Source organism: Syngnathus leptorhynchus, chromosome 18 (genome assembly GCF_054491065.1).
Source record: "Syngnathus leptorhynchus isolate UIUO chromosome 18, UIUO_Slep, whole genome shotgun sequence".
NCBI classification, from domain to species: Eukaryota; Metazoa; Chordata; class Actinopteri; order Syngnathiformes; family Syngnathidae; genus Syngnathus; species Syngnathus leptorhynchus.
Window position 1 is genome coordinate 214,838 of NC_141212.1, and position 19,768 is coordinate 234,605.

Below are 19,768 nucleotides of genomic sequence, written 5' to 3' on the forward strand. Positions count from 1 at the left end.
CAAGGACTTTGCACAGGAGCAGGCGGGCGGGCAGGCAGGCGGGCAGGCAGGCGGGCAGGCAGGCGGGCAGGCAGGCGGGCAGGCAGGCGGGCAGGCAGGCGGGCAGGCAGGCGGGCAGCCAGGCGGGCAGCCATGCGGGCATGCAGGCAGGCATCGTGGCGCTCGCGCGCTAAGGGACATTCAACGTGCAGGAGAAGGGTGGCCTGGGTTGCACGGTGGACGTGACGTCAGGAAAGGTGATTGAAGACAGGTGTCTTCAGGCAAGTCACTCAACCAATCATTTAACGACCATTCATTTATAGAGGGAGGCGGGTGCCAAGAAAAGAGCCTCCCTCCCTCACATCCTTCAACTTGGGATCCACTTTATTGTCTACATGTACATATCAAAGACGTACTACAAAAGCAAATCAAATCAGCATACTATAAAAATAAAGAGCGCTTCTTCTCTGGCTTTGTTTGCACAATTGGGTGACTCCAATTGGGTGACTTGTGTGGCCACGGTGCTACATGGAGGGGTGCGCGTGTTGCGCAGACGGCGACGCGCTGTTGCCGGCCATCGAGGAGGACAAAGGCTGAGGCGCAGAGTTGACGGCGACCGCCGAGACGGCGGCGGCCGGCGGCGCCGACGAGGTGGGCGGCGCAGAAGACGACGGGTCCGTCTTGCTGCTGTGCGTGACGAAGCGAAGACGAAGCTTCATGGCCGGCCTGAGGGTGACGATGATTTTCTCCACCTGCGCATCGACACCGAGCGAGCTGGCCGTCAGCGAGCGTGTTTGACCTTTGGATGGAAGGCTTTTGAGAGACCTGCTCCTTGACGCTGTCGCCCGTGTACATGTACTTGATGTGGTAGAGGAAGTCGCAGATGGGGTCCATGTAGTGGAGATGCTGGCAGTGTTGGTCCACCACCTGCAGCATCTCGTAGAAGGCCACGCCGATCTGCAAGACACGCTCGCCGGCCGCTCTTGCGTTTGTGCTTTGCAAACGAAAGCGCAAGTGCCCAAAGTGTCAAAGGTAAACAAACCTCCAGCATGCATCGCGTCCTCTCCTGCTGGAAGCGCTGCAGGAAAGGTCCCACCAAGTGATACACATACAGCAGCTGGAACTCTGTCTGGACCACCGGCTTCAGTGTCTCCGAGAGGAACCTGCACGCAGGCACGCACGCAAGCACGCGGCGATGAGATGAGATCCTGGCGGCCCAGGCGCTTTCTGGTCGGTGGGTCGCCAAGGCTCACTTAGGAATGAGCGAGAGCTGTCCGATGGACGAGTGGTGCCAGACGGCGTGCGCCAGCGCCAGCACGTAGCTGCAGCCGATCTCACTGTAGCTCTGGTGGCAGGCGGTGAAGTCCAGCAGGGCGAAAGGGTCCCGCGACCAGGCCGTCTCCGACGCCAGCGCCGGCGAGCTCATCACCGTCACGATGCGGTCGTGCAGCACGATCCAGTACGGTTCCTGGCAAGGGGGGGGGGGAGGGGGAGAGCTCCGCTCGAACCGGGCGGGCAGGGCCTAAGGTGGCGAAGGACCTACGGGCAAGGCGGTGATGACCAGGCCGATGGCGTTCATCCAGGCTGTGATGTTTTCGCGGGGGACCAGAGGTTGACTGAAACACAAGAATGCGCTGGCTGAGACTTTCTCTTACGTTATAGAGGAGGTCACGGGATCCTTTTCTCACCTCTTGAGGACCACGTTGAGGAGCGCGTTGCCCACCTCCTTGCCGGGTACGGCCAGCGCCATCAGCTCCACGCAGGTGACGTGCAGGGCGTGAGCCGCCGGATTGGGGAATTCGTTGAAGCGCCAGTCGCAGTTGGGGAAGGGGCCCGGCGACTTGCCCGCCATGGGTGGGCTACGGCTAAGGAAGCGCAACGCCGGCACGGCCCCGCCCGTACGGCTCCGCTTTTCAAAACAAGGATATTGTCCACCAGGCGTCCAATCAGCTTGCAGTAGTAGGTGTCGTCGGGCGTCCAAACGTTGTCGTCTCTTTGGTTCATGCCGAACTTCAGGTAGGTCTCGCTCAGGCACCAGCCGGGGGTGCGGTTGTCCTGGGCCGTGGACAAAGGCCAGCTTGCTGAGGCTGTCCCACAAGACGCAAGAGGGCGCCAAAGAACTAACCTTCTGAAAAGGACCCACCTTGAGTGACAACATGATGGCGTGCACTAGCTTCCTCTTGAGGCTGGTTCTGTCCCTCAGGTGGCGCTCGTAGTAGTGCAAGGTGTTGTACAGGTAAGTCACCGGCCGGTCTGCGCACGGCACGCCCACAAACGACAGACGGGGTCAGGAGAGTTCAAAAAAAAAAAAAAAAAAAAAAACAAGGCGAGAAAGGGAGGGACCGTGGAACTTGTAGAGGCCGCCCAGGTGGTCCAGCAGGGTCTCCAGCGACTTGGAGACGGGAATGAGCTCCAGGAAGCGGTGGATGACAATGTCAAAGACGGGCAGGAAGCGCAGGCACACGTTGCCGAAGTAGATGGGCATGTACTGGTGCTGCACCGGCATGGGCGGGTTGAGCTGCTCCGCCACGCCCTCAAAGTACAGCTTCTCCGGGTATTTCTGGGGCCAAGGCAGGCAAGTATCAAAGCCTCCGTCGGCTCCTTCACTTCACTTGACTTCACTGCGTGCTCCGTTACCTTGTGGTAGCTCATGTGCTTGTTGTGCCAGTCGCTCTGCAGCCAGTGCTCGGGCGCGTTCTCCTTGACAAAGTCGTTGACCCTGTTGCGGAAGTCGTCCGACTTGAGCAGCAGCAGCTGGATGATGAAGTAGCACACCTGGGCCTCGTTGCGCTCGTGGCTGCGCATCGCCTGGCGGGCCCAGAGCGGCGGGCGTGAGCGGCGGGCGTGAGCGGCGGGCAGGGGCAGGGGCCGGGGCTCACCAGACACAGGATGACTCTGTCCAGCGTGACAATGTTGTACTTCCACACCATGTCGTTGAGGATCTCGATGCACTTGTTGAGCTGCGGGCCGCCGGGCGACGTGGAGAACTCGTACACGAGGAAGTCGGCGAAAGTGCGCATGTGGGCCACCAGAGCGCGGGCCCCGATTCGCTCCAGGACGCTGAGCAAAGGGAAAAAAGAAATGTTCATGCTTTGGCTGGATGGATGGATTTTTTTTGCTCAGATTCTTTTCTATTCACAGCACTGACTTGTAGCCAATCTGGTTGATGTGGTCAGTCTCCAGCAGCATTTTCCACAGCAGGCAGAGGAAGAAAGGCGGCGAGCCCTGCATGGAGAAGTGCGTGATGATGTCCTCCTCGTTGGTCATGGACTTCCACTTGCGGTACTCCTCCTCCACGTTCTTCTTCAGGTTGAAGCGCGGCTCCTGAGGAACGTTGTTCTGCTTGAAGAAGGCCTGGCGGCAAACAAGCGAGGGAGGGTCAAAGCGGGCGGGGAAGAAGCACCGGAAGAAGCACCCACCTGCAGCGGCGCCGGGAAGCAGGACAGGGTGTGCGCGGCCCAGTTATGAGGGGTGAAGTTCATGATGGTCTGGAGGATGTCCTTACACCACGTGCCGTGGATGGAGTCGGAGCCTGTGAAGAAATCTGCGCGGGCGCGGCGGGCGCTCGGCTGGCGTCAAAGGACAGGCGGGGAGGGAGGGAGGGAAGGCGCGGCGGCCGGGATGCGGAGCCATACCGGTGACGTGCGTGGCTCTGGCCAGGGTGAGGATGAGCGCTCGATTCAGCTCCTCCGATTCCACCGACAGAACCGTCTTGGGGTCGCTGAGGAAGCGGGTGAACTGCGGCTGCACCTCCGAGCTGCCCAGCGCCGTGATCAAGCGCAAGGCCGTGCTCTCCACGCTGCAAGAGACAGCGGCGGCGGCGGCGGTCAGCAGCCAGCCAGCCAGCGAGCCAGCCAGCCAGCGAGCCAGCGTACCGTCCTGGCTCCTTACCAGAGATGCAGCTGGTTCTGGTTGGTCTGCGGCACAGCGGCCAGACTGTGCAGGTGACTGAGCAACTGGACGCGGTAGTGCGGCTGGATGTGGTGCATGCGGTAGCTGAACATCTCCAGCAGAGTGTGAAGGATTCCCCACGCGTGAGACTTGAAGACGCTGGGCAGCAGCTGGTCTGAACAGCACACACACGCAAGTCGGACATGTCGGTGCAGCCGGCCGGCGCTTTGTGCCGCCGCCGCTCACTGATGAAGCCCTTGATGCCCAACGACTCGATCTCCATGTAGACCAGCAGTCGGCTGTACGTCTCCACCAAGGCGGGCGCCAGGGCGAGGCTGGACATGGCGTGCGCCAGCTTGATGACCCGCGTGGCGATGCTGTGGATCAGACTGCACACGGCGCCAGGGTGAAGCGCGGCGCTTGCCACACCGCGGCGGCGGCTTTTGACCCCACTCACCTCATCTTGGCGTGCACGGTGACCGAGTCCAGCAGGTTCATGGGCAGCGGCGTGAAGGAGCCCAGCGCCATGCAGTTGGTCCCCGGCAGGTTGATTCTCATTGACTGAGTGCCGTAGATGGTCTCCACCAGGGCGCCCATGGGCACGCTGAAGCAATCCGAGTTGGTGCTGTAGGCGTTGCACAGTAGGGCGATCTTGTAGTCGGACATGCCCAGAGACTTGTTGCGCAACGACTGCTGCAGGAACCTGCCGGAAGAAGAGGCCGGTCCGCTTACTCCAAATGGACACGCCGCATTGGATTGTGCTTACTCGTGGTGCAGTTTGAGCGAGTGCGGGATGGGGATCTGCAGGTTGGAGTCGCCTTGCGCCTTGCGGTTGAGGTGGATCCAGATGCAGGTCATGGCAAAGGCGTGGGTGGACTGGGGCTTGTTAATGTCCGGAACGGGAATGCACTGGGGAAACCGAGGCGGAAGGGAAATGAGCCGGCACCGCTGGGATCCGCTCGCGGACCGACGGGCCGACGGACCTCCTTCTCGGGATACAGCAGGTCAAAGAGCTTCATGACGGGAAGGAAGTCGCCCAAGGCGTTCTTCTGGATGCTTCCTGATATGAACTGCAGCAGGACCCACATCAGGTGGTCCCTCCCTTTGATAAGACCCCTTCCTGCAAGCTGCAGCCGGAGACAGCAAGCGTGAACTTTGCAGGAGCACAAAGAACAAGCCCGAGACCCTGACCTTCTGGTGCAGCGAGAGCACCATGTGCGGGAAACTGGCGAACTGGAAGAGGACGAAGAAGATGAGCTGCGACGACAGGTGCTGCCACAGCAGCTGGCTGGTGCCGCCCGCGTCGGCGTCAAAGTGCTCCTCCGTCTCCGAGCGCTCCATGGCGTACACCACCAGGTCCACCAGCTGCTCCTCCAGCACGGGACAGCGCTGCTTTTGCTTCTCAGCCGGACAGACAGACAGACAGACGGACAGACAAGTCATCCACCGGAAGGAAGGAAGGACGGACGGACCGAGACCACGACGTGGCGTAGTGAGCCGCTTAAAAAAAAAAACAAAAAAAACACATCCAGATGGGCCGCATTCACCAACAATTAGAAGGAGAAGGAGCAAGGAGGACATACCTGGGCAATGTTCAGAGTCTTAGCGAGACGAGCGAGCGCAGGAGAGAAACAGAAAGAGGGAGGAAATCAAAGAAAAGAGGGAGACACACAAGAGAAAGAGAAGAGTGGTGACTCACGAGCAAAGAGATTGCTTGGTGCCCCCCCCCCCCCAATAAAAAAAGAAAAGCATGCGGGCTCAAACGCGTGGCAATGCGAGTGGCACGTTTGTCGGCAGAGCGGCGTTTCCCAGGCAAAATGACTATTGCAACATTTTAACTAGCATTTGTGGGAAAGCAAGACACACCAGCACAAAGGAGGGCTGACAGGACTGACTACCTGTTTGCTGAGTCCCAACATGTTGCACACCATTTCTCTGGAATAGGGCTGCTCCAGCACGTAGCGCAGCAGGCCCGTCTGCGGCTCAAACAGGTCCTGCGAGCACGCCGCAAAGGTCAGCCGGCCAGGCCGCCTTGCCATCGCTTTCGCGCTCCTACCTTATCGAAGGGCAGCATGCCTTTGAGCGGGAAGCGCAGCGTGCTGGGGTCCAGCTTCCAGGAATTGCAGATGGCGCCACTGTTGTTCACCACCGGCAACAGGCTACAACGACCTGCCGGGCGACATCGGCCAGGCTGAGCGAGCGAGCGCCGCGGCGAGCCGTACGCCTTTCCGCTGCCCTTCCTTTCCTTACCGCAGATGGAGTTGATTCTGGCGGTGGGCCGGAAACTGTCCACAAAATCGGATACGCAGCTGCCGAGAAGCTGCGGGCGGGCAGGGAGGCAGGCGTGTGCCGTGCGTTCAGAGGGACGGACGGGGAAGAAGCGGCAAAAGCTACGGCCGTCCTCACCCAGTGCGACAGCTGTCCCTCCGGATACAGTTTGCGGATCTCCGTGATGGCAAAGTAGGCGGGCAGGAGGCAGGCGTTCCTGTCCAAGATGTACTCCACCACCTGGAACGCAGCACAAAGCGCACGCTTACTTCAAGCCCCAAAGGCAGGCAGGCAGGCAGGCAGGCAGGCAGGCAGGCAGGCAGGCAGCCACGCAGCCAGGCAGGCAGGCAGGCAGCCAGGCAGGCAGCCAGGCAGGCAGGCAGGCAGGCACGCAGGCAGCCAGGCAGGCAGGCACGCACGCACGCACGCACCTCTCTGGCCGTCAGCAACTGGCGCACGATGGCCGAGCTGACGGTGATGGGAACGGTCTGGATTTTATCCAGCACGGCTTTCAGCAGGTCTCGAACGCCCTGGAACGTTCGCGCAAGTTTTCACAGGCATCTTGAAAAACAAACAAACAAACAAAAAGACTCAATGAAGAAAGAACAACGAGAAACCTTGTAGTCTACCCCGCCGATGATTTTTCGGATGAGTCCGAAAGTCAGCGCCCACAGTTGAGTCCTTTCCCACTCCAAGGTGTCTGAGCTGATCAGAGCGGTGCACACCATCCTGACGCACGAATACAGAGTGTTAAAAAAAAGAATGAAAACAAACTGGGGCCATCCAAATTGTGGCTTTGCTCCTACTACCTCGGCGGCAAGAGATTAGTCTCCACGGCCATGGCCAGACAGTCGTAGAGGAAGGATATTCTTTTGGGACTGTGCTGGCCGTGCGTGAATCGCACGATCCACTGCACGCACTGCTCGTGAGACTCCTGCGGGAAGACGAGAAGCCGAGTGATTGCGACCGCTCCCGGGTCGTATCGGCGCGGCTGTGCAAACCTGAGGCAGCGTTCCCCAGTATTGGCCAAAGGCCCTGAGACAGCTGTCCAACTTTGTCCTCTCGTCCTCTGGACTGTCCATGCACATCCTGACAACACAGTCGTGTTTTGAGCATGCGTACATTGGGCGACGATGTCCATTAGGGAAAACAATTCTGTCTAGAAACATTTAAAACGGCATCGCCCCCAGCACTGATGAAACATGGTGGCCCGACCACCTCCATAACCCGAACCCCAGAAGAGCGAGCGAGCGAGCGAGCTCAACATTACCCAGCAAAGGCCTCCTCCACCATCTCCGTTTTCTGCAGAGAAAAAAAAAGAGCCAGAAAATGCCACAAGTCAGACAAGTATGAGCCAAGCCAAAACGTTCCTCCTGTTTTTGAGCTAAAACACCATGGAAATGATTGGACACAACAACAATAGTAAGGTACAACTAAATGAGATGATATCGAGTGGGAAAACCAACAAAAGTGTACGTGTTACTGGACCCATATTTGGGTGAAAGAAAAGTGTTGTTGTTTAGCATCGTTAAGCGAGAACCAGCGAGAACCAGCGAGAACCAGCGAGCCCTCCCTCTCGTCCTGCCTGGCAAACACACGGAAAGAGCAATATTACCACAACGTCCTCAAAGATGCTCTGGAGCTGCGTCTCCATCGTTAGCAGCGCCATGTTTTCCGCCTCTTTTTGTCGCTCGGTGCGAGCGAGTGCAACAGTCAAAATGCTCCGGAGTCAAACTACGTGCGTGGACGGAGACGGTTCCGGCCTTTCCAATATATTGTCAAGGCTTGAAATCAATACTTGTATTGCGTTTGAGAGGAGTGCTTATTTCCATTTGGCGACCGCCTGTGTGTCTAATTGCAAATGCGTCGCGTTTGATTCTTTTTGCTTTGCGCATTGCCCAACGTCATCAAGACCCTCACAATTCGATTGAAATCAATACACATTCCTATCAAATAGGCTTCAAGGGTGTGGGGTGTATTTATTTATTTATTTATTTCCTAATTGGGCTCATTTGCATATCCACACACAGGCGAGCTCAACAGGTGAGATCACATTCCTCAGGTTACATGCTTCTCTCTCTCTGAAAACCATCCTAGTCCTCGCTTGTCAGTTGCGTTTTGGCTGTCGTCGTGACTTGACTACATGTTTCCTTCCCAATCTGTCCGAATTTGGCGGCGGCGGCGGCAGGATCAGCGTCTATCTGGATCGAAACGTGAGGGCCCACCCCTTTGACCCATGAGGGCTGTTTTATTCCTTGTGATTTTCGGGGGTCTGGACTCCTCCACAGGTAGGTAGGTAGGTAGGTAGGTAGGTAGGTGTGCGACTGGCTTCGTGTGTCCGTCCCGGCCGCTTTGGGGGCCGGGGACGAATAAATCAGCGGGTGGGTGGGGCTAAACTCCAAAACATAACGGAGCATTTTACGACGAGGCCTTTGGGAAATAAGTTGAAAACTATGAGTGTGGAATGGTATTCCCCCGTCACCACCGCAGGCTCCTCCTGTCCGCCGAGCCCCGTCAACGTCACCTTCTCCTCGCTGAACCTGAGGAACGTGCTCGAATGGCTCCCCGGAAAGCAAACGCCGGAAGGCACCCGCTACACCGCGCAGTTGGCCTTGTAAGCGGCCTTTCTGGATTCTGCATTTGTGTTTTGCCGTCAGCATGACCTCTCCTCTGCTCTGCTCTGCTCTGCTCTGCTCTGCTCTGCTCTCCCTCCCTCAGCTACGGAGACAGCGTAGGAGCGAGCGAGCCGCTGAACTGGAGGCCCGTGCCACAGTGCAAGGAAACGGAGAGGACCTGGTGCGATCTAAGTAACGAGACGCGGGACCCCGAGCAGTTGTACTACGGGCGGGTGCGCGCCGGCGGCGCCGCCTTTTCCGAGTGGGTCGTGACCCCCAGGCGCTTCAAGCCCAAGGCTGACAGTGAGTCCGGCGACACGCGCTGCGACTTGACATGCAAACGCTCCCTGCCTGCCGCGATAAAGAAGAAGAAAGAAAGGAATTGGATTTTCAATTGCCTAATACTTGGGTGTCTTTCCCCCAATAGCGAGCTTTGGCCAACCTCAGATCTCGGTGGAAGTGAAGGAGGACGTGGCCATCGTGAACCTGTCGGGTCCAATGAGGTATCAGCCGGATGAGCGCGGGCTGCCCGTTTCCATGGCGCAACTTTATCCGCAGATGACTTACAACCTGTCGGTTCACAATCGCCGTCGAGAGCGAGTGGTGAGCGAGCCAGCCAGCGAGCCAGCGAGCGGCGCTGTCCAAAACGGTCCATTGACCATTGACGAACGGCACCGTTGCTATTTGACAGCACCATTTTGCAGTCACATCCAGCCCGTACGAATACAGACGGATGGATTTTGAGACGGAATACTGCTTCTCGGCCAAGGCCCGATTCCTGGCGGGGCGTTTCCGCTGCCACCGCTCCGAGAGGCGCTGCATCACCACGGGCCAAGGTTAGCTTCTTTTGCTGTCGCCCGAGTCCCACGGTGATGTGACGCCACGCCGTGCCACGCGGCGCTTCTTTGCCCAGATCCGGTCATCGGGCAGGCGCGGCTGGCGGCCGTGGGCATCGTGGTCCCATCGCTGTGCATCTGCACCTTTCTGGTGCTGGCCTACCTTCTCTATCACTACCTGACGGGCGACGGACAGAAACGGCCCCGGAGCCTGCTAATGGTAATAACCAGGCCGGGCTAGGTGTCGGCGGCGATGCGCTGGCTATCTAGCTTCTCACGTCTCCGTCCGTCCCTTTGCCTCTCAGGACGCGGCTTCTTCGCACCTTCAACCCAACCTTGCGACTTTGCTGCCGGACCCCGTCGGCCCCTTGACGAGCCAGCGTAGCTCCGAGGAAGACGCCGAGAGCGACAAGGCGCCGGACTGCGTACCCGGCGTTCAGCGTCCGCCGCCCCAAGAGCGCTGCGGTGACTCTTTGAGCTACGGGGTGGTCGGGCCGGCTGCGACGGATGGCGGGAAAGCGAGGAGCGCCCGCCCTGAAGAGTTGGCCCGCCCCGAAGAGTTGGGCCTTAGAAATGCCACTCGTCAGTGCTACGTGTCGCAGGCGCAAAGCAGACAGGCCGGCCAAACTCAGGCAGACTTTGCAATGACCTATCTGGCAAATACAGTTCCCGACGACCGGAGAACGCCCGCGCCGGAGCCCGCCGGGGACTCGTACCGGAGGCCCAAAGAAGATACGGAGATCCCGCCGCTCGCCTTCACCTCCCGCGGCGACCCCTGGAACCTAGCCGCGGACGAGGCTGACGTCCTGGCGCCGACGGGGGCGGAGCCAGGCGAGGGAGGGGGACCGCTTTGCGTCCAACGGGACCCTGAAAAGAGGGGGCCGGAGATGCCGTCGGGCCGAGGGGAGGTCGCCGAGGCCGATCTGAGGTCGGAGGAGCTGTTTGGCAGGTGTGCGTGGTGGGAGGAGGCGGAGCCGCCGTGCTGGGAAGTGGAGGACATGGTGAGAAAATGGGACTTGGTCATCTCCGACAAGTAGGCCTGCCCGAGCTGCTGCCTGGATGTTTTCTTTTCACGCAACTGGACCACTTGTAAGGCTTGTAACAGAAGCCTTACTGGTGGTTGTTGTTTTTTTCTGCTGGAGTTGGGAAAACCGTTATTTTTCCCCATTCATTGTCTAATAAATAAAGTTATTTTAGAAAGAATAAAGCAATAACGGATGAATGTTTGCCATTTCCGAGATTTTCGCACATATATCGCGCTTTATTGTTATCAGACAGCATCACCGGGCGGGCCACGGGAGCGCCTGTGTCCACTTCCGGTGGGCTCGGATTTCCCAGCGAGCTGACATTTAAATGCGAGCTCCGGAGGAGGGGACAGAGACAGAGAGAGACAGAGCGCAAGCGATCGAGGCAGACAAACCGCCTGCCTGCCTAACCATAGCGCCTGCTTCCAAACACTCGTGCTCGCTCGCTCGCTCGCTCGCTGGCGACTTGAATTTCAAAGGACGCAAATCGACTGACTTTTAGTGGTGGTGCAAAGGAAGACTGGGCAGAGGGAAGGAAGGAAGGAAGGAAGGAGAGCGGCGGCAGACGGCCGGCCGGCCGGCAAGAAGCGGCGGCAGCAGCTCGGTGCATCATTGATGGGATTCCTGTGCTCGCCCACGGCCCCATTGTCGGACGATCGCAAGCCATAGTGGAATCAATCAATCAATCAATCGCTCGCTCGCTCGCTCGCTCAGACAAAGGTGCGTGTTTGTCCTTTTCGAAAGACCCGACTCGGATGGAGAGAAATTGCCGACTGTGATTGACACAACATCTCGACAGCTTGCGTGTTGACTTTTTCTTGTCTACTGATGATAGCGTCGAATTATCTGCCTCGAACCACACCCACCCAACAAATATTTGGATTCAGAAAGCCCAACACATTGAGATCATCTGTTGTTAGCGACCCCGTTCGGACGGACACGCCAAACGCATTCTCTGGGACTCACCGCCAGCAGGTCGCCAGCAAGAATCATCATGTTCAGCTGGCTGGGAGGCGACGACCGCAGGAAGAAGGAGCCCGAGGTCTTCCAGACGGTCAGCGACGGCCTGAAGAAGCTCTACAAGACCAAGCTGCTGCCGCTGGAGGAGAGCTACAAGTTCCACGAGTTCCACTCGCCGGCGCTGGAGGACGCCGACTTTGACAACAAGCCCATGGTGCTGTTGGTGGGCCAGTACTCCACGGGCAAGACCAGCTTCATACGGTGAGGACGACACACACACACACACACACACACACACACACACACACACACACACACACACACACACACAAATTCAAGCGGATTCCATGAAGCCACCCACATTCAAAAGCACCTTTGAATCCAGCATTTGGCTCGCCGTCTCAAGGGGCTTCGGCCACACATTTGTTCTCTTTCGACTTTATACGCTGCAAATCCCGACCGCCGAGAACCGTGACGAGATATATCGCGTTGTTCTTATCTGGGACCGTCTCAAAACCAAAGGAGGTTGCTTCCGTCTTTTGCTCCGCCACGCATTCCATAAGCGAGCTGTCAGCGGCGGCACCGCCAGGCACCGCTCGCTCCTCAGCAAGGTGCGGGCGCTTATTGGAAAGATGGGGGCGGGGGGGGCGTCCTGACATCTGTTAACACTTGAAAGAAACATTTTTCAATCCAAATTTCCAGCGGCCCCCGAGTCACATGCCCCACGGCAAGATTGGGAAAACGGGCCGCTCGCGCTCACCCTCGACAATCTGGAGGCCGTTCTGGCTTTTGACGCGCAGGTGACAAAGTTGACAGGCCAAAGCGCGCATGACGCAGCAAATTCTTTGGACTTCCCCGACTCGGGCCTTGCATCAAAGCAACCGTGCGCCGACGCTCGGATAATTAAGCAGACTGGTTTGTCGGGTCGCGGGTGCCACGCCAGAACGTTCCGTTTCCTCGGCTTAAGCCCATGCGGGCGCTAAAGCCGCCGCCATCTGCCATCTGAGACATTTGCGACCGACTTGTCTCGCAGCTACCTATTGGAGCAGGATTTTCCCGGGATGCGCATCGGTCCCGAGCCCACCACCGATTCCTTCATCGCGGTGATGCACGGCGACACGGAGGGCGTGATCCCCGGCAACGCCCTGGTGGTGGACCCCAAGAAACCCTTCCGGAAGCTCAACGCCTTTGGGAACGCCTTCCTCAACAGGTTTGCGTCGTGACGCCGCTTTCCTTTGCCGCCGCCTGCTCTGAGCGGCAAAATACTCCATCATCAATCAGGTTTGTGTGCGCCCAGCTGACTAACCCGGTGTTGGAGAGCATCAGTGTGATCGACACGCCGGGGATCCTGTCAGGGGAGAAACAGAGAATCAGTCGAGGTATTGCCGGTCCATCCATTCCGCTTTGACAAATGCGCCTTGATCGGCCACGTGCCGTACGTCTTCCCCATTTGAGCATGAACGGGAGGGAGGGAGGGCGGTAGGTAGGGAGCTAGCATTTTTCAGTCTGCACGGGACGGCGCCGTTGCCACGCACAAAAGAGTTCCTCTGGCGGGCCCTTTTTGTCTGGCGCCGAACAATTGGTGTCCACGTTTGACGCGTCGCTCGTGCCTGCCTTGTCTTTGGTGTGTCCAGAGGAGGCGGCGGCGGCGGCCTCAGGCTATAGCGCCCTGCGTCGATGCCCTTACGGAGGTATTGGCGTGTCTAGGAATTTGCCGAGCGGCTTCTTGCTCCCGCTTTTGGGAATCCGAGCACATGGCTTGCGAGACTAGAATAGCGTGAGGAAAGAAATAAGCATGTGCAGATAGATTCCCGCCACCAAGACCGTGGAGCCTTTGCTTGGGGCCTTTGCGCAAGAAGCCGCACACTAACAACATTCACGCTAGCTAGCTAGCCGTTGGCTATTAAAGACGCTGGCGAGTTGGACTTTGCACGGTGTGGCTTTTGACACGTTTGCGGCAAAAGCACGCGGCCGCCACTCGGGACCTTTTTCCTCTCAGGCTACGACTTTGCGGCCGTCTTGGAGTGGTTTGCCGAACGCGTGGACCGGATCATCCTGCTCTTCGACGCTCACAAACTGGACATTTCCGACGAGTTTTCCGAGGTGATAAAGGCGCTGAAGAACCACGAGGACAAGATCAGGTAGTTGCAGGCGGCGGCGCCCGCCCGCCCGATGCCAGAATGCCAGCCCAATGTTTTTCCGCCAGGGTGGTGCTGAACAAGGCCGACCAGATCGAGACTCAGCAGCTGATGCGAGTATACGGCGCGCTCATGTGGTCACTGGGGAAAATCGTCAACACGCCGGAGGTAGAGGGCCGTCCGTCCGTCCGTCGTCAACGGGAGCTGTCGGAGCTCGCCGAGAAAAACGACTCGTTTGCGGCAGGTGATCCGCGTGTACATCGGCTCCTTTTGGTCGCACCCGCTGCTGATAGCCGACAACAGGAAGCTGTTTGAGGCCGAGGAGCAGGACTTGTTCAAGGACATCCAGTCGCTGCCGCGAAACGCCGCGCTCCGGAAGCTCAACGATCTCATCAAGCGGGCCCGGCTGGCAAAGGTCAACTTTCTCCACATTGTTCTTATGTTTCGAAAAAATGATCATCTTTTTTTTTTGGGGGGTGGGGTGACGCAGGTTCACGCCTACATCATCAGCTCCCTGAAGAAGGAGATGCCGGCGGTGTTTGGCAGGGACAACAAGAAGAAGGAGCTTATCGCCAGCCTGGGCGACATCTACAAGCGCATCGAGCGGGAACATCAGATATCGCCCGGAGATTTTCCAAATCTGAAGCGGATGCAGGTATTTGGACATTTTTTGCCAGATAGATTGATAGAGTGGAGTCTTCCCTCCCGCATTTGTGTGTGGCGTCCGTCCAGGACCAGCTGCAAGCCCAGGACCTGACCAAGTTCCAGCCCCTCAAGTCCAAGCTGCTGGAGGCGGCGGACGACATGCTGGCCCACGACATCGCCGGGCTGATGGTGCTGGTGCGCCAGGAGGAAACGCGGCGGCCGGCGGCGGCCGTAAAGGGCGGCGCATTCGACGGCACCCTCCACGGGCCCTTCAACCACGGCTACGGGGAGGGCGCCGGCGAGGGCATCGACGAGGCCGACTGGGTGGTGGCGCGCGACAAGCCGGCCTACGACGAGATTTTCTACACGCTGTCGCCCGTCGACGGCAAGGTGACGGGCGCCAACGCCAAGCGGGAGATGCTCAAGTCCAAGCTGCCCAACTCGGTGCTGGGCAAGATCTGGAAGCTGGCCGACATCGACAAGGACGGCATGCTGGACGACGACGAGTTTGCGCTGGCCAACCACCTCATCAAAGTCAAGCTGGAGGGACACGAGCTGCCCGCCGACCTGCCGGCGCATCTCCTGCCTCCTTCCAAGAGGAAAACCGTTGCAGAGTGCTAAAGCTAAGATAGGCTAGGCTAGGCTAGGCTAAGCTCGCTGCATTGAAATTGTCCTCTCTCTCATTTCATGGAAAGCTATAGCAACACGGTGAAATAAAAGCGCGACCGTGGTGTACTGTCGAGCGCGTCGATGAGCACCTTACCCGTCTCGTTTGATTTGGATTAAAAACACACACAGAATATCACGTTGGCCTTTTTCTGACTTTCTATTTACGGATGGGCCTTTTTCTGACGACGGAATGATAAGATATTTGGAGGAGGGGGCTCTTGCACGCGCTTCCCGTCTCAGCTTGACCCTGACACGCAGGAAAAGGGAGATGCCGACACCCAGTGGGACGAAGCCGTATCTTATCTGTTGCGCCAGGGAAAAAATACGCCGCACGACAAATTGGCGCCTTGTCCCTGACGTCAAATGACAGCGTGTCACAAAGGTGTGACAAATGTGCGTGTTGGCGTGGACGAGGAAGCCGTACATCACGCTAAAATAGAAAGCCTGCCTCAAAATGGCCTCCGCTCGAAGCGTGCCTGCCAAATCTTACGCTGCTTGCTTCAACTGGGGGGGGTCAAAAGGTCACTGAAGTAGACGGGAGGCAATTTGGTGGATGTGATCAAGATTTCAAGGGTGCTTTGTTTTGCCCAAACTCCAACAAGGATCAATTCCATTGTTGTCATTCCTCGGCTTAAGCCGAGGGAGGGCGAGTCACGTCGCGTCGCCAAAAGGGAGCGGCGGCGTGTTGATTAACGGCAGCTGCAACGTCACGGAGAGACTGCAAGAGACCAAAGCTATGGAAACTTGCCAAGCATGAGCGAGAGGAAGAAAACACAAAGAAGCTAATGTTTGTCTTTTTTCTTTATACTGCATTATTAGGAGCAAACGGTGGTATTATGTTCACTTTTTATTGCTACTCACTATTATTACGTTGCGCTTGAATGGGGGGGTGTCCATTTTTATTGCTACTCACTATTATGTTGCGCTTGAGTCTTTGTGCTGAGGCTCTGCTGCCACCTAGCGGTCGGTCCCTCACACGCAAGAGGACATTAAAAGTGGCAGACGGAGCCAAAGAGGCGGGCCCGAGTCATTAGCCGTAGCTTCTGGGGTTGCTAGGAGACGAGAGGATGAGGGCCCAGACGAGGACGGGAGCGGGCAGGGGGAAGCCAGGCCACCATTTAGGAGCCGTGTCCAAACCACCAGCCCGAGTCAACAACGGCAAGAGCGTGAAGGCTGACTGGATCTCAGCGCGGCCCAAAACAAAGTTTGCCAGCTGACCCGGCCGGCTCGGCTGGGCCGGGCACAGTAGCGAGAGCCGGTCTGGCGGCCTCACGTCCCTCTCAATGCAATTTGAGGGCTCCGATGGCCGATCTCCACCAACCAGCTTTCAGGGGTGCGCTGTGGCTTTAAATGGCCAGGGGGTGGGCAGTTGAAAAAGGAAAGCATTTGTCGCCAGCGCTTTCTCAGTCTGGGAAGGCTGCAGACAAGTCACAAAGAAAGTCCAGCCGTCCTATTCTGACTATGATTCATCTTCATTTGGCTAACTCGCTCGGAGGAGCACTTTGGCCTGCGTTGACCTGTTAAGATGGCACAGAAGGACGGGAGCGCGCCGGGGGTCAAGGCCGTCCCGACCCAGCCGGTGGCAGGGAGCGGCGTGGTGGTGGAGGTCCGCGAGAAGAAGGGACCCCTGAGGGCCGCCATACCCACAATGCCTTTCCCTCTGGCCGTCATCTGCCTCTTCCTCAACACCTTCGTACCTGGACTAGGTGAGTTAGTTGGAGCTAGCCCGTATGCTTAGCTGATGTGCTTGACACGCGGCCCATTTCTAAAGTCGTTTCAGAGACACAGCACGCACGCAGGCAGGCAGGCAGGCAGGATGTCAAGTTTGGTGACGTCCTTTTGCTCAATCCCCAAGTATTTGAACACTTTTTGGGGTTTTGTCAAAAAAACAGAGAGCGACGGACGGCTGCAACTTCATTGACTGATTGATTTGTTCCATGTAATCTAGAGAATGGGAGAGGCTTTTGCTGCTATGTCACCCGTGTGCGTTCCCGAGCATCCGCTTGAAAATGTCACAAACAGACGCCCTGCCCTCCTTTTGGCTGCCGTGTCGACTCGACATGTCATCTTGACTAAATCGTCCCCAGCACCTGTGCGGTTGCTGGAATGTCTCGAGCGTTCATTGAGCGCTGACCGCCAGTTGCCGTGACAACCCCGTTTGAAAACCAACACAATTGACTGGCTGGCTGGCTGCCGGACGCGCTTTTGTTGGAGCCACCCCGGAGGCCCAATTCAAATCATCCCATTTGATTGCGCACATTTGGAGCCCGGCCCGGCCCGGCCCAGCGTCATCTCCTGTCCTATCTGAAATTCAATCTGGCAAGTTGCTGGTGAGGAGGCCGCAGCCATCTCGGCCGTTCCTCACCAAGACTGGAGTCCTGCACTATTGTCCGTCGTTCCTGCACGAGCGCGAGAAGGAAAAAAGAAAAGCCGGCCGCTCGCTCGCTCGCTCGCTCCTTTTTCAGCTTTCCTCTCCTGCTGTCTTTTTCACACTCGCTCATTAAGCTCCCACACGAGCGAGCGAGCGAGCGCTTCCGAGACTTCTCGGTGTAATGATAGTCATTAGTCCGGCGCTCAGTGAAGATCATTTTCTTTTTTGGATTGCTGTCTCTCTGGCTGTATAATTGGCGAACGCTTGGCTTTTGGCTCGCTCTCCCGCTGTGGCTCTAAAGCCAAGTTTCCTCACAAGGCCATTTGGGCTCAATCTATGAGGCGGCGTGTGCTGCAGGTACCTTGGTGTCGGCCTTTGCGGCGCTGTGCGGCGCTCGGAGCGAGCTGGCGGCCCAGCGCGGCGTCTGCTGCATCTTTTGGCTCAACGTGGCGGCGGCCCTCATCCAGATGGCCACGGCCGTCATCATGGTGGGCTGGATCATGAGCATCTTCTGGGGCATGGACATGGTCATCCTGGCAAGTCAGTCGCATGTCACACTTTTCAACATGCTAAGATTGCGCTTTGCAACAATTCAAAAGAAGGAATCCAATGGCGGCTCACCGTGCATCCGGGCGTGCATGCGCCCGCCCGCCCGCCCGCCTCATGAGTTGCATCCTCCTCCCACACAGTCGCCTGCCTGCCGTCTTTTCATGGCTTGCTTTTTCATGGGCGCTTTTTGTCTCAGCGTGACACGTTGGTGATGCTGAAGCACTAACTGGCTTTTCTTTCTTTTTTTCTTTCTTTGTCTCCTTCCCACATGCTCTCCCCGAAGTTTCTGACGGTAGGTTCTTTTTTTTTTTTCTTTCTTTCTTTTCCCTCGATGTGCAATTTGCTTCCAAAGGACGCTTCCCAAATCCCAGCTAGCGTAGCGTAGCCCCGAATTGATCAGGTTGTTTCGTACCTTGTTGTTTTGGTCAAGCAGGCTACCGAGATCAGGGCGTTCCGCCGGACGTCTGAGAGGGCTCGGGAGGGAGCGAGGCACCTGGAACGGTTTTTCCTTGCAACGCAACACAACACAAAACCAAACACCTTGGTGTGCTAGCAGCATCTGGCGAAATCTTTGCGGCCTTCAGGCTGAGCGGGAACTCGTGGTGATCATAACTCGCAGTGTTATTTTCGAAACATCAACGTTTTCCAAGCAAGACACACGAATACAGTCGTGCCTTGCCTTGCCTTGCGTCAACGACCACAGTCGTAAAACAAACCATTCCTCCTTTGTGTCCGCGTGACCCTGTTATACTGCCCTCTGGTGGCCAGGTCGTGTACACCGAAAGAAGCGGCGGGCGACGAGCACAGGGGTAGGCAATTGCGCTCCGCCCACCCGGCCGCCGGTGCCCTGCATGTTTTCTGCGAGACACCCGATTCAAATGATCAGCATTGTTATCCAGCAGACCTTGCTAATGATCGATTCGCTGACCATTTGACATAGAAAACACGCAGGAAGGACACCGGCGGCCCGACCGCAATTGCCTACCCCTTCTCTAGTATTTGGGATCAATGTCCGTCGTGAGTACGCAGACCCCCGAAAAAATGGCAAGAACACTCATCTCAAGAATCAATCGAGTAGCCTACAGAAAAACTATTTCTCTTTGGCCATATATATTGTTTCCAAAGGCCCTTCCCAAAAAAAGAAACAAGCTATAAATGTGTTCCATTGGCTGCAAAATACTCGACAGATGGGAGACACCAAGTTGACTGCCGTTGCGTGTGGGTAGCGCACAGCACGACACAAAGCTTGAGCAAGTTTTCCAAAACGAAAAGAAAATCTCCCAATCTTTGAATGATGCCGCCGTTGTTGTTGTTGTTGTTGTTTTGCTGCTTGAAAATGAATGTAGTAATGCGGGTTACTTCTGTCTTTTTTCAACTGTAAACAAAGTTATGATCGCAATGTAGCTCAATTGTGTGACACAACATCTTGCTATTAAAACAATTGATTGGAATGATTGCTGCTCTCATCATTTGATTTAGGAAGCACACTTTGGCTAAGCGTGGCGGGCAGGGCTTTTGCTTTCTGGGCCTGAACTTGCCATCTCTGACATCCAAATGGAATAAAAGATGCCTGAAAAAGGGAGTCCACTTTTTCCTCTTCTATCTCCCTAGCCAGTCAGTCATCGACATACAGGTCACAAACATTGCGGTGAGGATGAAAAAGAAAAACCTGCTTGTTTGTGCTGACTGCACTTTGGTTGCATAGCAAGCAGGAAGCAACACGGTGGTCCACCACGCGCCCGCCCGGCCCGCCCGCCCGGCCCGGCCTTGGAAGTTGCCGCCGACTGACCAAATAAGGAGCTTCTTCTGCGAGCACCAAAGT

At 57.1% G+C, this 19,768-nt stretch overlaps 4 protein-coding genes across 10 annotated transcripts; 3 read left to right on the top strand and 1 right to left on the bottom strand.

Annotated features, from left to right (window-relative positions):
- Window positions 1-345: 345 nt before the first annotated feature.
- med23 (mediator complex subunit 23) lies at window positions 346-18,814 on the bottom strand. Of its 3 annotated transcripts, XM_085937111.1 has the most exons (32): window positions 18,019-18,814; window positions 17,759-17,930; window positions 11,581-11,826; window positions 7,409-7,440; window positions 7,140-7,227; window positions 6,948-7,072; window positions 6,756-6,867; window positions 6,570-6,668; window positions 6,277-6,378; window positions 6,121-6,190; window positions 5,927-6,039; window positions 5,769-5,864; window positions 5,062-5,268; window positions 4,854-4,997; window positions 4,637-4,779; window positions 4,328-4,573; window positions 4,117-4,259; window positions 3,871-4,045; window positions 3,615-3,778; window positions 3,399-3,523; window positions 3,128-3,333; window positions 2,859-3,039; window positions 2,617-2,787; window positions 2,323-2,539; window positions 2,123-2,232; window positions 1,908-2,034; window positions 1,668-1,833; window positions 1,523-1,595; window positions 1,233-1,447; window positions 1,022-1,142; window positions 805-936; window positions 346-731 (listed from the first exon to the last, which is right to left on the bottom strand). In XM_085937111.1, the coding sequence occupies exons 3-32, from the start codon at window positions 11,608-11,610 to the stop codon at window positions 504-506; spliced, it is 4,161 nt and encodes a 1,386-aa protein (XP_085793237.1). In that variant the 5' UTR covers window positions 11,611-11,826; window positions 17,759-17,930; window positions 18,019-18,814; the 3' UTR covers window positions 346-503. The 3 variants fall into 3 exon arrangements, with proteins under 3 accessions (XP_085793237.1, XP_085793238.1, XP_085793235.1); XM_085937112.1 differs by lacking the exons at window positions 17,759-17,930; window positions 18,019-18,814 and having other exon boundaries at window positions 11,581-11,838; XM_085937109.1 differs by lacking the exons at window positions 11,581-11,826; window positions 17,759-17,930; window positions 18,019-18,814 and adding an exon at window positions 7,754-8,156.
- LOC147042006 (uncharacterized) lies at window positions 8,253-10,738 on the top strand. Its single transcript, XM_085937138.1, has 7 exons — window positions 8,253-8,426; window positions 8,629-8,752; window positions 8,857-9,056; window positions 9,181-9,356; window positions 9,445-9,589; window positions 9,667-9,809; window positions 9,895-10,738. The coding sequence occupies exons 1-7, from the start codon at window positions 8,375-8,377 to the stop codon at window positions 10,624-10,626; spliced, it is 1,572 nt and encodes a 523-aa protein (XP_085793264.1). The 5' UTR covers window positions 8,253-8,374; the 3' UTR covers window positions 10,627-10,738.
- On the top strand, window positions 10,964-15,227 carry LOC147042007 (EH domain-containing protein 3). Of its 5 annotated transcripts, none has more exons than XM_085937131.1 (8): window positions 10,964-11,334; window positions 11,535-11,835; window positions 12,608-12,784; window positions 12,856-12,953; window positions 13,574-13,715; window positions 13,781-13,880; window positions 13,957-14,367; window positions 14,445-15,227. In XM_085937131.1, the coding sequence occupies exons 2-8, from the start codon at window positions 11,609-11,611 to the stop codon at window positions 14,976-14,978; spliced, it is 1,689 nt and encodes a 562-aa protein (XP_085793257.1). In that variant the 5' UTR covers window positions 10,964-11,334; window positions 11,535-11,608; the 3' UTR covers window positions 14,979-15,227. The 5 variants fall into 5 exon arrangements, with proteins under 5 accessions (XP_085793257.1, XP_085793258.1, XP_085793255.1 ...); XM_085937132.1 differs by having other exon boundaries at window positions 11,587-11,835; XM_085937130.1 differs by having other exon boundaries at window positions 10,965-11,334; window positions 11,590-11,835.
- stum (stum, mechanosensory transduction mediator homolog) lies at window positions 16,416-19,528 on the top strand. The gene is made up of 3 exons (XM_085937140.1): window positions 16,416-16,732; window positions 17,755-17,937; window positions 18,380-19,528. The coding sequence occupies exons 1-3, from the start codon at window positions 16,552-16,554 to the stop codon at window positions 18,412-18,414; spliced, it is 399 nt and encodes a 132-aa protein (XP_085793266.1). The 5' UTR covers window positions 16,416-16,551; the 3' UTR covers window positions 18,415-19,528.
- The last annotated feature ends 240 nt before the right edge of the window (window positions 19,529-19,768 follow it).